The 16,264-nt window shown below is 47.9% G+C and overlaps 2 protein-coding genes across 6 annotated transcripts in view; one reads left to right on the forward strand and one right to left on the reverse strand.

Annotated features, from left to right (window-relative positions):
• LOC119978719 (complement decay-accelerating factor-like) overlaps positions 1 to 9,249 on the reverse strand; it is a 66,292-nt gene extending 57,043 nt beyond the window's left edge. Inside the window, exons 1-2 of one of the 2 annotated variants that reach the window (XM_038820553.1) lie at positions 8,766 to 9,249; positions 7,089 to 7,223 (exon numbers count right to left, since the gene is read on the reverse strand). The gene's annotated coding sequence lies outside the window, so the exon portion shown is untranslated. Of the gene's footprint in view, positions 1 to 7,088; positions 7,715 to 8,765 lie in introns of those variants that run through there. The other variant, XM_038820554.1, reaches the window with a different exon arrangement.
• A 6,644-nt stretch (positions 9,250 to 15,893) lies between these two features.
• The window catches only part of LOC119978951 (complement decay-accelerating factor transmembrane isoform-like), a 38,749-nt gene continuing 38,378 nt past the window's right edge, over positions 15,894 to 16,264 (forward strand). For 2 of the 4 annotated variants that reach the window (XM_038820901.1, XM_038820900.1), the window contains exon 1: positions 15,894 to 16,083. In XM_038820901.1, coding sequence (XP_038676829.1) covers positions 16,038 to 16,083 — 46 coding nt within the window. In that variant the 5' untranslated portion in view covers positions 15,894 to 16,037. The remainder of the gene's footprint in view (positions 16,084 to 16,264) is intronic. The other 2 variants (XM_038820898.1, XM_038820899.1) reach the window with 1 other exon arrangement.

The following is a 16,264-nucleotide window of genomic DNA, read 5'->3' on the forward strand; positions in this document are numbered from 1 at the left end:
CACCCCTTCTTCACCGTCCCCCACAACCTTTATGAGGCCCCTTCATACCCCCTTTTTATGGAAATGGTCCCCCCTCAGGCCACAGCCCTTGACAGTGCCAACCTGGCACATGGGTAGTTTGGCACTACCTGGGTGCCAGGGTTGCAGTACCAAGGTAAAATAAGACTGAGAATCTAAACATGGAAGCGTTGGAGGCTAATGAGCCAATGTAACTCAGCACGTGAAGGGCGGGTGGAACTTAGTGTTGAATGAGCTTAAGTATACAGAGGGCACAGGGTGGGAGTTGAGGAGAGCATTGGAATAGTCAAGTCTGCTGGTTTTTTGGGTGTGGATGAAGGTTTCAGCAGCAGACAAGTGGAGGCAAGAATGAAGGAAAGGAATGTTTTGAAGGGGGAGACAGACAGTCTTTACAATGGAGAGGATATGGGGTCTGGAAGTTCAGCACAGGGTTAGGAACTTTGATTCGGCCTGAGGAAATGGTAGGATAGAATCAGTTGCAAGGATACAGTGTTTGTGTTAGCACCTAAGACGATGCTTCAGCCTTACTAACGTCTAATTAGCAAATGTTACAGCTCATGAACACTGGGTGGCCAACAATCAGTCTGATAACACAAAGGTACTGGAGAGAGGTAGAACAGGTTCTCATCAGAATGGTAACCGATTCCCATGTCTTCAAGGGACAATGTATTGATAATGAAGCAAAGAGCCAATGATAGCAAATGCTGCATTTTCTGTTTTGATTTCAGATTTGGTGGCATCAGCAGGCCCTTCCATGATGCTCTGCCCCCGATGGACCAACTTCTCGCCTGCGTGGGATGTATGGTCTGAGTGGTCGGGAACCCGGTGTGGCAGCTCGGACTGTGGCTGCTGGCCACGGGAGGGGGGGGGGGGGGGGGGGAGCTTCCGCGACAGCTGGTAGGACTGGTGGGGGCTGGCCAGGGGGTGACCAGGGTGTGGCCTGCGGGGTCACATTTGCCGGGTCGTATCCGTGCACGGCCGGCGCCGTGTTGTACCGCGCGACCGCTGCAGGTTGTCGCCGTGCGCATGCGCGGCCAGGGACTCATTCTCCGACTGTTTTCAGCGCAGGAACGGGGAGTTTCATCCGCTGTTGCTGCTAGCCCCTCACCCGTCCCAGAATCAGTAAGGTTTCGGCACCGATTTTGCCGTTGTTAAACACCCGCGAATTCACCGTTTCAGCCGGCACTCAGCCACTGAAACGGAGAATCCAGTCCAATGGGCGAAATTCTCCGACCCCACGACGGGTCGGAGAATAGCGGGAGGGCCTTCCCGACATTTTTCCCGCCCTCCCACTATTCTCCCCCACCCCCTGCCCAACTCCCGACCTGAATCGCTGCCGCCGTTTTTTTACGGCCGGCAGCGATTCACAGCTGTTCGATGGGCCGAAGTCCCAGCCCTTTACGCCATTTTTACGAACGGCAAACATACCTGGTCTGGCCGTTCGTAAAAACGGCGTCACAAACTCGCTTTTCATAACCATGGCACCGATTGGCACGGCAGTACCACGGCCGTGCCAAGGGTGCCGTGGGCCCACAATCGGTGGGCACCGATCGCGGGCAGCGGGCCCGTTGCCCGCGCACTCTTTATCCTTCCGCCGCCCCGCAGTATCCATTGCGGGGCGGCTGAGGGGCAACCCGGCCCGCGCATGCGCGGGTTTCGCGCAAATACGCGATGACGTCATCCGCGCATGCGCGGGTTGGAGTCTTCCAATCCGCGCATGCGCGGCTGACGTCATATGACGCGTCAGCCGGCGCTAACTCCGGCAAGCGGGTTTAACGATATTCATTAAGCCCGTCATGCCGGAGCCTACGGCGTCGGGCTGCTAGCCCCGTCCGGGGACCAGAATCGGTTCCCGGTCGGGAAGGGGCGCGCTGGCGTCAAACCCGCCCGGGTTTGACGCCAGCTTTACGATTTCTCCCGTTTTGGGAGAATCGCGCCCAATGTCTTTCAATTAATTGAGTGCAAAATGTAACTAAAATATGTCACATTGGTTACCAGCAATGGAGTTTTCAGAGTTGGCAAAGCAACGTTGCTTTGGAGAACCACAACGAATGTGTGTGTCTGCAGTGCAATTATATGGCAGTGACACTGAAAATAGGAATGAAATCTAGACCATATTTGAGGTGGAACCATGATAGTGTGGTCTCCTTGGGGTTCAAATAATTTATGTCAGCATATGTTCCTCAAACGCAGTTTTAAAACTCTTTGCAATAACCAGCTTTATAATGTTAAAGACAATATTTATTTATATGTCAACTGCAAGATGAATTCTTAAGGGTAATTCAAATACGTTATTTGTTTAAATGATGAAGTTGGTAGTATTAATTCAATAATGATCAATGATGGTTGCAGAATAGGTGAACAAAACAGGTAATAAAGCACATAGGATTCTGGCCTTTATAAATAGAGATGGGGTCCAAATGCTCTGATATGGAGGGGCAGCCTCTGACTCAGTTTATGTGGCTCCTGCGCCTCAGGAACATTAGCAAGTCCAGATGTGCACACATCCACGAGACTTTCCTTGGATATTTAAACTTTGGATTGCCAGTTTCACCCTGTCTAGATTGCTCCCTGATTGGTCAGAACCACAGAAACCTGGGCTGTTCACATTATAATTACTCTGTGTTTCTCATAGCAGATATGAAGTCAACTGAATGGCAAAACACTCCAGCACCCACTGAAATGCTGATCCCACTACCCGCTTCCCAACACCCTCCCCAATCTCACCACCTTCACTGAAACCTCTGTCCCCAGAACCTTCTGGAATCCCTGCCTCCTGATCAGCCGATGTCACAAGAATTGTTGGAGAGTGAGCGGGAGGGCAGGATTTGTGAGGGATGAGGGAAGCTGAAATCTGTCAGGGGTAAGAGAGGAGGTAAGGGAGGTGGGTGAGGCAAGTGGGTGAACAATGTAGGGTGTCGGAGAGGGTCAGAGAGGAGGTGAACACTGTCAGGGGTAAGGGAGGAATGAGGGAGAGAGTGAACAATGTCAGAGGGTGCGGGAGGGGGTGAGAGAGAAAGGTGAGAGAGGAAAGTGAAGACTGTCAGGGGTGCAGGATGGGGTGAGTGAGGAGGGTGAAGACTGCCAGAGGTGTGGGAGGAGGTGAGCGAGGTGAAGACTGCCAGAGGTGTGGGAGGAGGTGAGCGAGGAGGGTGAAGACTGCCAGAGGTGTGGGAGGGGGTGAGCGAGGAGGGTGAAGACTGCCAGAGGTGTGGGAGGGGGTGAGCTAGGAGGGTTAAGACTGCCAGAGGTGTGGGAGGAGGTGAGCGAGGAGGGTGAAGACTGCCAGAGGTGTGGGAGGGGGTGAGCGAGGAGGGTGAAGACTGCCAGAGGTGTGGGAGGAGGTGAGTGAGGAGGGTGAAGACTGCCAGGGGTGTGGGAGGGGGTGAGCGAGGAGGGTGAAGACTGCCAGAGGTGTGGGAGGGGGTGAGCGATTAGGGTGAAGACTGCCAGAGGTGTGGGAGGGGGTGAGCGAGGAGGGTGAAGACTGCCAGAGGTGCAGGATGGGGTGAGCGAGGAGGGTGAAGACTGCCAGAGGTGTGGGTGGAGTGTGAGGAGGGTGAAGACTGCCAGGGCTGTGGGAGGGGGTGAGAGGAGGGTGAAGCCTGCCAGAGGTGTGGGAGGGGTGAGCGAGGAGGGTGAAGACTGCCAGAGGTGTGGGAGGGGGTGAGCGAGGAGGGTGAAGACTGCCAGGGCTGTGGGAGGGGGTGAGCGAGGAGGGTGAAGACTGCCAGGGGTGTGGGAGGGGAGAGAAGAGAGAAGAGGATGGGGGGGTGGGGTGAGTGAGAGGGTGAGGGAAAGGTATGGGATCGGGAAAACAGTGTCACGGGGTGAGGGAGGGGTGAGGGAGAGGTACGGAATAGGGCAAACATAGTCAGGGCTGTGGGAGGGGGTGAAGGAGCAGGTGAACAATGTCAGGGGTAAGAGGTGAACACTGTCGGAGAGTTAAGGAAGAGATTGAACATTTTTGGATGTAGCCAGAGGTTGGTGCTCGTTCAAAGATAACTAAATTAAGAATTGCAACAAATTTGATTTGGAAATGCTGGTCACGGGATAATTAATAATCTACTTCTGAAACATATTTTCTACTGTGACATACAGAGCTGGAAATGGCTCTATTAACAGTAGTTTTAACTCATACCAGAATCATACCAGAATATTTTTTTGAATATAAATTTAGATACACAATTATTTTTTTCCATTTAAAGGGCAATGTAGCATTGTCAATCCACCTCACCTGCATATTTTTGGTTTTAAGGGTCACAGACAGTGACCCAGAGCCTGGATCGGAACCCGGGTCCTCTGTGCCGTGAGGCAGCAGTGCTACCCACTGCGCCACCGTGCCATCCCTCTTACCAGAATTTTGCAGCTAGTGTTGTGCACATGACCATGCAATGGGCTGTGGTCTGGCTTTTCCTGAGGATTCTGTCCTACCAAAAACAGTTAGATTTGAGCTCCGCTCGCCATTACTAAAGACGCCAGGATTGGAAATTCAGGCCAGGAATACAGAACTCGGTGATGGGGTGAGAAACATAGGAGTGAAGTGTCAATCTGATGTTTATTGCCTCTCCTCGGAAGATTTTTGCCACACAGTATAAAACTAGGACATTATGTTAAACCTACAAAATAAAGGAGATTGGCGCAAAATGGAGTATTGTATCCAATTCTGGCCACCCCACTGTTCTGAGCCATGATAAAATTGCCCCTTATTGTCCAAAGATGGGTGCAGGTTATAATAATAATAATTTTTAATAGTGTCACAAGTAGGCTTACATTATCACTGCAATGAAGTTACTGTGAAAGCTCCCTAGTCGCCACACTCCGGCACTTGTTTGATGGGGTTACAGAGATGGGGCGGGGGTCTGGACCTAGGTACAGTGCTCTTTTGGAGGGTTGGCACTGACTCAATGGGCTGAATGGTCTCCTTCTGCACTGTAGGGAATCGATTATATTCTAAGGACAAAATAGTCAAACCTTGCCAACATGACATCACATAGATGAGATTTACAAAGCTTTTTAAATACAGGATTCAGTCAAGGGGATCCCTCTGATAACTCCTGGGGGAGCGGACTGTGCCTGGCACAGATTGGCTCTGCTAGGTTGGCACTGCCTCCCTGGCAGTGCCACCATTGCAGTGTCAACCTGTGCCAGGGGGTAGTATCAAAGGCGGGCCCTCGTGATAGGCCAATGTGAGGTGGAGATTGGCCAATGAGAGGGGAACTTGCAGGTACGGGGAAGCGGGCACTATTTCCATCTTTGTAACTTCGCTTGACTCTGTCCGTTTCTCAGCTCAGCCACTGCTCAAACCCCTCCTCCAAGTCTTTGTTCTCCCCTGAACTTGGCTATCCCAACTCACCCCTGGCCATCCTCCCATATTCAACCCTCTGTAAACGTGAGGCCATCCTAAATGCTGCTGTCCATGTCCTATCTTCCACCCAGACCTCATACCCCACCCCCACTCACTGGCCTCCACTGGCTCCTGCGGAAACAACGCTTCCATTTTGAAATAATAATAATTAATAATAATTTTTATTATTGTCACAAGTAGGCTTACATTAACACTGCAATGAAGTTACTGTGAAAAGTCCCTAGTCGCCTGTTCGGGTACACGGAGGGAGAATTCAGAATGTCCAATTCACCTAACAAGCACGTCTTTTCGGGACTTGTGGAAGGAAACCGGAGCACCCGGAGGAAACCCACGCAGACACGGGGAGAACGTGCAGACTGCGCACAGAGTGAACCAAGCCGGGAATCGAAGCTAGGACCCCTGTGCTGTGAAGCAACAGTGCTAACCACTGTGCTACAGTGCCGCCCTTTTTTCATCCTTGTTTTCAAATCCTTCCATTGCCTCACCCTTCCCTATCATTGTCATTCCCTCCTGCCCACAATCCTCGAGACTCTGGTGCCTGTCGGGTACAGGGAGGGAATATTCAGAATGTCCAATTCACCTAACAAGCACATCTTTTCGGGACTTGTGGAAGGAAACCGGAGCACCCGGAAGAAACCCACGCAGACACGCATTCCTCTATAACTCTGCCATCCCTAATTTCAACTGATCCATCCTTTCCGATGGACTGCCTTGATCCTAAACCCTGGAATTACTTCCCTAATCCTTACTCTAGCGGCCCACTTTCAGACACATTAAAACCTACCTCTTTGACCAAGCTTTCAGTCATCTGCCCTCACATTGGGTATCATATTGTATTTTCCAATGTTCCTGGTCCATGTGAAAGGGGCTGTACCGTCACAGGATTGTTTGAACTTACATTTTCAATGTTGTTACCATTCCCTGGCAGGAAGTGCTCATTGAGGATGTGCCGTTGTTTGCGGGAATTATTAGAAAGCTGAATTGCAGGGGAAATAGGAAGGTGATGTTTGAATTTCCCCAGCACCTGCAGACCAGAGACTGGGGAGATGTCTAAGCTACTTGTGTGTGAGTACCGCAAACCCACCTTGCCTGCATTTGTCCCCCAATCGTCCATCCACCCCCTCTGGCCGCATGAATTTTGGCCAAAAACAAAATAGCGCTCCTGCCCCCCACCCCCAGTGTATAGCTGGCGATGGAGATCCTCTTCAAATTCTGATCAGAACTTCAGGCAGGGAACAACATCCCATTTCTGTTTTGTTAATTTTGAAAAAAATCGGTATTCATCCTGGGAGAGGGGCATTGCATTTTCTCCTTCCTGAAGCGGGTTATTATCGCATCGGATGGAGGAGGAATTTCAAATAAGACAACGAATGATCCAACAATGTGAAACTTGAATGTTCTATTGAGATCAACAATCGGTGAGTTTGACTGTTGCTACTTTCTTGTTGTGACCTCCTCCCCCCTCCAAACCCCCGATCATTTGACACTGGGAGCGGGCATTGGGGCGAAATTGGCAGGAAATTTGAGGGTGAATTGACGCTGTCAGTATCAGCCAGGAAGGAAATTCACAATTGCTTGGAGAGAATTACACTGGCGGCAAAGGATAATTATTAATGTCTTCACTTCATTGAAGTCCGTTTTGAAATTCTGCGTTAAAACCGGCGCAGGAATGTCGAGAGCGGACCAAATTCTGCCCCCTTACCTGGATTGTCACTGGTGCACGCGGCGACAAAGACAGCAACCATCAGGGGGATTGTCCGCCACATTTTCGCCCTGGTTTGACCGGCTGCAGAGTCAGGTTGAAGCACCGATCAAGCCCTGGGTCAGAAACCGCCGCCTGGAATAATAAAGCGCTGGGACATTATTGGGAGTTCCTCCTCCTCTTCTTGCTGACTGCAATACTAAGCCAAAGTATTCCCTTATCGACGGTTCAATTCCATTCTGGTGCTCAGCAACTCTCAGGGTGGCGTTCCTTTCCGGTCTGCTCGTATCTGGGTCCAGTTTAACACTAACTTCTTTCCCTTTGCTGCAGGCGAGCTCCCCCCACCCCAAAACCGCCAGCGAAAACTCTTCGCTTCCTATCAACACTGCAACACTGCCAAAGATTAAAAAAGAAAAACGAGTGTGTGTTTATCGCTCGACCACAGCAGGACACACTGGCTTCTGGGAGGAGGGATAACTCGAGACAAGTGACAAATGATTTCCACTAGATAAGTCCGCTGCTGAAGCCGAGCTTCCAGTTCACTTGTCAATGCAATTTTGACTTTCTACATGATGGGGGAAATCTGGGTTTTGTGCGATGCACTACTACACATCTGTAATACAACAACACATTACTATACATATGCAATATACAACACTTCCTACACACCTGTAATACTACAGCACATACACATCTGCATACTACAACACACTACCTACACACTGTAATACTACAGCATTCATACACACACATCTTCATATTACAAACACTACCTACACACTGTAATACTACAACCATTACACAGATCTAACCCAACACACGGACACACTTAAGTCCTCACCTCCACCCTATCCCTAATAACCCCTCCTAACCTTTTTGGACACTAAAGGCAATTTAGCATGGCCAATCCACCTAACCTGCACATCTTTGGACTGTGGGAGGAAACCGGAGCACCCGGAGGAAAACCACAGAGACACGGGGAGAACATGCAGACTCTGCACAGCCAGTGATCCAGCAGGGAATCGAACCTGGGACCCTGGCGCTGTGAAGCCACAGTGCTAACCACTATACTACCGTGCTGCCCCTGTAGATCTGTAATACCACAACACGCTACCTACAGATCTGTAATACTACAACACACTATCTACACATCTGTAATACTGCAACACACTACCTACACATCTGTAACACTACCTACACTCCTGCAAAACTATAATACACGACCTACACATCTATAATACCACACTAATTACACATCTGTAATACTACAATAAACTAACTACACATCTGGAATACCACAATACACTACCTACACATCTGTAATACTACAATGCACAACCGACAGCTGCGTGGTTGACTCGTTCTGCACTGTAAATTCTATGATTCTGTGAAATAGCCTCTGAAATATCCGAGCAAGACACCAAGTTCTAGGACAATTAGGATTGGCTCACAAATGTCAGTGACGCCTACATTCCATAGAAGGATAAATGTAAAGAAATGCATTGAATGGGCAATACCGTGTACAGTGGCCGATGGTACAGAGGTGCCAGTGCCATCACCTCCCCCCCCCCCCCTCCCCATATGCTCTGACACCACATATTTGGAGATAGTTATGCGCGTTTTTTCTTTGCATTATTCTTCCCTCCTTTAACTCTTATTTAGAAAAACTTATTTTACCACTTCCCTCTGCTGGCAGTCATTCCAACCCAGCGGTGACACCAAGTCCCTGCTCAGCTGCGTTTGTCCACACGGTGCTCTGTAACCTCCGCCTGTGCAATGTGATGCAAAATAGCCAGTGCCACTAAAATAAAATAAAGACGGGAAATATTGGGAATACACAGCTGGGCTGGAAATGCATTGTTCTCCGCCCTGGTTTGCAGCCTTGTTTCCGGATCAGACTTCTGTCCTTTGCTGCGCGTTTCTTTTCCTATCTGCTACTAATTTGACGATGCAATAAATGTCCAGAACCCGCTGGTAATGTGCCAGACTGCTGCCCCGCTGAGCCATGCCTCGAGTCCACGGGAAAGGGAGCAGCACTGATGGAGATGTGGGGATTGCCTCTGGCTTTCTGACTCAGTCCACATTCCGCAGGCGTTGGGAGCTCTCCAGTAACTTGTCAACTCAGCATGAATCGTGTCTAAAGTCTGAAAAGTACTTCATTCCAACTTGTGGCTGACATTTCCCCCAGGCCAGCCCAGGGTAGTTGAGATAATCGGAACACACCCAGTGAGTTACCGCCTGGCTGAGGTCAGCCAGCACAGCACATGATGTACCCGAAGCATTTAACTTGACTCATCTAAACTGAGCAGTCTGCGCAGTGCTGAGGGAGTGCCGTATTGTTGGCTGCGTCATGTCAAAATGTGAGCTTAAAGTAAAGGCCCCATCTGCCTCCTTGAGTAGCTTTAAATGGTCGAAAGGGATGGGGTCCTGAGCAACAATGATCCCATTACTGGACACTTAAGGTCGGAGGGGCAAGGCTTGGAGGAGATGTACGAGGCAAGGTTTTTTACACAGAGGGTAGTGGGTGCCTGGAATTCGCTGCCGGAGGAGGTGGTAGAAGCCGGGACGATAGTGACGTTTAAGGGGCATCTTGACAAATACATGAATAGGATGGGAATAGAGGGATAGGGACCCTGGAAATGTAGAAGATTTTAGTTTAGATGGGCAGCATAGTCGGCGCTGGCTTGGTGGGCCGAAGGGCCATTTCCTGTGCTGTACTTTTGTTTGTTCTTTGACACCACCAGCAGTCACAGCTGGACGCTGGTTCTGTTCTTGCTTGTGGAATCACTACTGTAAGCAAATTGATTCCTGTGCCTTATTTGAAAATGGAGGTCGCCATAGTCCCCCTGAGGGAGGGCCTTCTGAGCGAGAGCTGACTGGTGGCCATTTAACCTGAGGATCAGCACATGAGGGCCAGGATTGAGAAGTTGGGGTCTTCATGAATAACCTCAGCCTGAGGTAGCCATGATGTGGAGATGCCGGTGTTGGACTGGGGTGGGCACAGTAAGAAGTCTTACAACACCAGGTTAAAGTCCCAACAGGTTTGTTTCAAACACTAGCTTTCCTTTCACCTGAGAAGGTGCAGTGCTCCGAAAGCTAGTGTTTGAAACAAACCTGTTGGACTTTAACCTGGTGTTGTAAGACTTCTTACTGTGGTCAGCTTGAGGGGCAGGGGAGTTGGTCCAGGTATGGTGCTCTTCCAGAGGGTTGGTGCAGACTAGCTGGGCATAATGGCCCCCTTCTACACTGTAGAGATTCTCTGATTCTCATTGTCCAAACTGAGCAGCCAGAGCCTTTGGCCTGAAAGACTGGCTTTACAAAACAGGGATCTGTCAGGCTGAGGGTCCACATTTGTTTCAACCCGGTCTGTCAGTGTCAGGTTAATTTCACTCAGTTGCTGCGCTGTTGCAGACAGCTTCATGATTCCAATTTTTCTTTTTGGAGAACCCTCTAGAAACCTACATATCTGTGTGAAGGTCAGCAGCAGCAGAAAATGAGGGTGCTTTTGACTGACACATAGTAAGTTATAGCTCTGTAATTCAGCATGATAGCACAGTGGATAGCACTGTTGCTTCACCACACCAGGGTCCTAGGTTCAATTCCCGGCTTGGGTCACTGTCTGTGCCGAGTCTGCACTGTTACGGGAGCGATGTTTTCAGAACCCAAAAATGTATCATGGAGTTCAACCAAACTCCCCCTTTAATGGATTGTTGCTTTTGAAGCACAAGGCTTGTTCCCCAGGTGTGGTATTACAATTATGGACACGTGGTTTTTAACACAAAACAATGTTTATTCCATGAACTCAACTTAACCTTTTAAATAAACATTGGATCACTTAACACCCCTTACTTCAAAGATAACCCCAAAAATAATACAACACTAAATAATCCTCAAAATGTTCCTTTAAACATCCAAAAGACTTCACCTTTAACAACAGACATGAGGTTACATTCAATATATTTATAGTCTTTGGATTTGCAGACATCCACAGACCAGCTCTGTGTTTTCTTCCTGCAGTTCTTTGCAAAACACACAGACACTCCCAGCTTTCTCCTCAAACTGAAACTAAAAACTTCAAAATGGCTGATCTGAAGCCCAGCTCCACCCACACTCTGACATCACTGCATTTCTTAAAGGTACATTGCTTAAACATCCATTTCTTAAAGGCACTCTCACATGACAGCACGTTCTCCCCATGTCTACATGGGTTTCCTCTGGGTGCTCCGGTTTCCTCCGACGCGTCCCGAAAGACGTGCTGTTAGGTGAATTGGACAGTCTAAATTCTCCCTCCGTGTACCCGAACAGGTGCCGGAATGTGGCTACTCGGGGCTTTTCACAGTAACTTCATTGCAATGTTAATGTAAGCCTGCTTGTGCCAATAAAGATTAAATTCCAGAACCAATTGAATGCTGTGTCTGTGTGTGTGTTGGGGGGGGGGGGGGGGGTTGGGGAGGATTGAGTTGTTGAGAGGGTTGAGGAGTTTGAGGGGGTGGGGAAAGAGGTTAGAGGGCATTTAGAAAAGGTTAGAGGTGGTTGGGAGCGGTGCGAGGACGTTAGAGGAGGGTGAGGTGGTTAGATGGGGGAGTTGGGGGAGATTAGAGGAAGGTTTGGTGGTTTGGTGGAGGTTAGAGGAGGTCTGGGGGAATTTGTTAGGGGTTGGAGAATAGGGTTGGGTGGGGGTGGAAGTGGGACCTTTAAGAGAGGGTTGCAGAGCGGGTTGGAGGAGAGTAAGAAGGGGATTTTAGGGGAGGTTAGCTACAGGGTTGTTTGTAAACATAGTGATTTCTTTGCAGTCACTTTCCTGACATCTGTTTCTTGCTCTGCGATGAATTATCCTCAGAGAATCAGCATTGGGCCTCCAAGTTCACCATTGCTACACTCACTCTGCCTATTCCATGCAGGTGTAATAAGAGAAAGACAACAAATTCATTTATATAGCCTTTCACAATGTTTCAACTCGTTTTACAGCCAATTAAGTACTTTTGAGTTGTAGTCACTGGTACAATGTAGGCAGTTATCAAATGGCAGAGCAGGCTCCTGATACATACATTCCTTTTGTCATTCTGGGATGATGGCAAAGACCTAGATGGTCTTTGCCATCCATAATTATCTTGCGAACAGAGGATGGAATCATAGCTGGAGCTCTGTTTATTTTGCTATTAATGCATATTTAAAAAAATAAATTTAGAGTACCCAATTATTTTTTTTCCAATTATGGGGCAATTTACCGTGGCCAATCCACCTACCTTGCACATCTTTGGGTTGTGGGGGTGAAACCCATGCAAACCCGGGAAGAATGTGCAAACTCCACACGGACAGTGACCCAGTGCCGGGATTGAACCTGGGAACTCAGTGCCGTGAGGCAGCAGTGGTAACCACTGTGCCACCGTGTTGCCCCTTTTGTTAATGGAAGTTTACTGTCAGCAGGCTTTCTGGAGTGAGATTGCCAGGGCAGGAATGCATAAAGCGCTCATATAATTCTCACAAGTTTTTTCATTAACTTCAAACTTGTCCTTCTGTCTGCTACCTATTATCGCACTCTATCTTGATGCTTTTATGAGTCCTTTGAGGTTTTGTAATATTGTGGTAAAGTTGTGTTGCATAGCAGATATTGCAAAAATATTGTAGTGACATGCAGCAATCAGCAGGGTTTTCAAACATTCTGCTAAAAAAAAAACACATAAAATACTGAGCCATTCAGTCTTTGTCCTCTGACTGCTTAAAAGCTGTGTCGCACAGAGACATCTGAGGGCTCCAATGCTTTTCACCGACAGTGAAGACCTATGCTGTTCAATCATTCCACTTTGTCGCTCAGGAGTCATTTAACTATTCTATCCTGTGAGATCACTGATAAAATAGAATCAGATTACACCAGTTTTATGAAATAATTATATTGACTCTCATGCACCCAAGCAGTAGAAAGTCTTTATCTACTTCTGTGGAATGGAAAAGATCTTGTGCAGTTTATCTGGAATGGATAAGATCATTTGCAGTTAATCTGTGTTGCAAATGTTGAATATTTCCTCCAGATATAAATGTACTATCTCCATGCCCATGCAATGCAATGTGCAGAACATGTAAATGAGGACTGAGGCAGTCATCAAAATCATTGTTATTGATATTAATAATTAATGGAATATTTCCTGTCAAACAAAGAATATTACACAATGCTGTGAAAGTAAAATTTATACTCTCTAATTTGTTTAATAGTATGGTGGGATTACCTTAGAGCACACACAAACTAACACTGCATTATATTGTTGCTGCTTGTAATATGACGTTTGATAATTATTATTGGATGATATTTTAACTAGATGCCAACAACATGTTTTCATTTAACTAGCACCTTTCCCTGATTGTTTGGTGAATTGATTGACTGACTCCCGAAAGCCTGGCCATCATCTACAAGACACAAGTAAGGGGTGTGATGGAATACTCTCCACTTGCCTCGATGAGTCCAGCTCCAACAACAATCAAGGAACCTGGCACCATCAAGGACAAAGCAGCCCGCTTGATTGGCACCCCTTCCACAAACATTCGCTCCCTCCACCACTGATGCACAGTGTCAGATCTGTAAGTTTGCGGACGACACAAAGGTTGGTGGAATTGTGGATAGCGATGAGGACTGTCAGAGGATACAGCAGCATTTAGATCATTTGGAGACTTGGGCGGCGAGATGGCAGATGGAGTTTAATCCGGACAAATGTGAGGTAGTGCATTTTGGAAGGTCTAATACAGGTAGGGAATATACAGTGAATGGCAGAACCCTCAAGAGTATTGACAGTCAGAGAGATCTTGGTGTACAGGTCCACAGGTCACTGAAAGGGGTAACACAGGTGGAGAAGGTAATCAAGAAGGCATACGGCATGCTTTCCTTCATTGGCCGAGGCATTGAGTATAAAAATTAGCAAGTCATGTTGCAGCTGTATAAAACCTTAGTTAGGCCACACTTGGAGTATAGTGTTCAATTCTGGTCGCCACACTACCAGGAAGATGTGGAGGCTTTAGAGAGGGTGCAGAAGGGATTTACCAGGATATTGGCTGGTATGGAGGGCATTAGCTATGAGGAGGGGTTGAATAAACTTGGTTTGTTCTCACTGGAACAAAGGAGGTTGAGGGGCGACCTGATAGAGGTCTACAAAATTCTGAGTGGATAGTCAGAGACCTTTTCCCAGGGTAGTGGGGTCAATTACTAGGGGGCATAGGTTTAAGGTGCGAGGGGCAAGGTTTAGAGGAGAAGTACGAGGTAAGTTTTTTACACAGAGGGTAGTGGGTGCCTGGAACTCGCTGCCGGAGGAGGTGGTGGAAGCAGGGACGATAGTGATGTTTAAGGGGCATCTTGAGAAATACATGAATAGGATGGGAATGGAGGGAAGGAAGTGTAGAAGATTTTAGTTTAGACGGGCAGCATGGCCGGTGCAGGCTTGGAGGGCTGAAGGGTCTGTTCCTGTGCTGTACTTTTCTTTGTTCTTTGTTCTTTGTTTGTCAGCCATGTGTACAATCTACAAGATGCAATGCAGGAATTCACCAAGGCTCCTTAGGCAGCACCTTCCAAACCTACCATCACTACTATCGAGAAGGACAAGCTCAACAGAAACATGGGAACACCGCCACCTGGGATTTTCTCTACAGGCCACTCACCATCCTGACTTGGAAACATATCCCTGCTCTTTTTCTGTCATTGGGTCAAAATACTGAAACTCTCTCCCTAGTAGCACTGTGCGTGTGCCTACACCACATAGATTGCAGCAGTTCAAGAAGGCAGAACATCAGCACCTTCTCAAGGGCAATAAAGAAGCACATTATCTAAATGGTTAGAGATTGCAGAGCTCTGAGGTGCAGATGGATCTGGGGTGTCCTGGTACGTGAAAGGCTAGCAAGTGATTCAAAAACTAAGAGAAGTTACCATTTATTGTGAGAGGAAAAGTAAGGAGGTTATGTTTCAGTTGTACAGGGCATTGGTGAGACCACATTTGGAGTGCTGTGTACAGTATTGGTCACCTTACTTAAGGAGGGGTATAAATGTGCAGCTCAGAGAAAGTTTACCAGAGTAATATCTGGAATGGGTGGGTCTCAAGATAAAAGCTTCGGCAGGCTACGTCGTATCTGCTAGAGTTTACAGTACTTGGCACTGACAGGCAATTATATTATTAGAATTAAATATATTCCAGCTTGGGGATATTATGCTCCACTAAGTATAAATTTTGGCACTCTTGCAGTAACACTTGGCAGTCACACATATGGGCCTGGTAAGTTATACTGGGCAGAGCTCAACGAATCATAGAATCCCTGCAAATGCCGAAGGAGACCATTCAGCCCATTGAATCTGCACTGACCCTCCAAAAGAGCACCCTACCTAGCTCCACTCTTTGAACCAACCCCCACCCTATCCCCATAACCCAACTTGCACATCCCTGGACACGAAGGAGCAATTTAGCACGGCTAATCCACCAAACCTGCACATCTTTGTACTGTGGGAGGAAACCCACACAGGCTCGGGGAGAAAGTGCAAACTCCTTCCCAAAGCTGGAATCGAACCCGGGTCCCTGTCGCTGTGAAGCAGCAGTGCTGATCAATGCTGTGTCAATTCAAACAGATCAATTTCCATACTGCGTGAATAGTTAGTTTCACCGAGTGATACAATTTGAATGTTTTCTACTTAATTTGGGATTCTAAATAGCGCGTGCACATTAAATAAACACGCCTATGATTCTTATCCGAGACTTGGCTTATCATGTGGTACATGCACAGGCCGCTTCCACTTTGGGGCATGGGCTAAGGCAGAGATACTGTGAATCGGTACACACATGGGAAGATTAAGTGATTGATGCCTTTTGCCATCTGGACTTTGGATCAAGGGTTGGTGCGCATGCGTTGTCAGCATTCCGTCCGATTTAACTCAGGACTGTGTCTCTTCCATGCCCATTCCGTGTGGGAACTGCTGGGGGAATGTCAGTGAGACTGATCCTCGTTCTCTGGGTGGCCCAGGTCATGGGTAAGCTCTTTATTGCTGATTCAGGGATATTTGTAGATCAGTGATGGGACAGATTTACTGTTTCAATAAAACCTGGCTTCCGAGTTATATCCCGTAACTCACACGTCCTTTTTTGCAGGGGAAGGGGGGGTTATATAGATTGTTGTGTGGGTGGAAGTGTGACTGCTCGCCAAATTAAGAA

The sequence above is a fragment of the Scyliorhinus canicula genome, chromosome 15 (assembly GCF_902713615.1).
Source record: "Scyliorhinus canicula chromosome 15, sScyCan1.1, whole genome shotgun sequence".
Classification (NCBI taxonomy): Eukaryota; Metazoa; Chordata; class Chondrichthyes; order Carcharhiniformes; family Scyliorhinidae; genus Scyliorhinus; species Scyliorhinus canicula.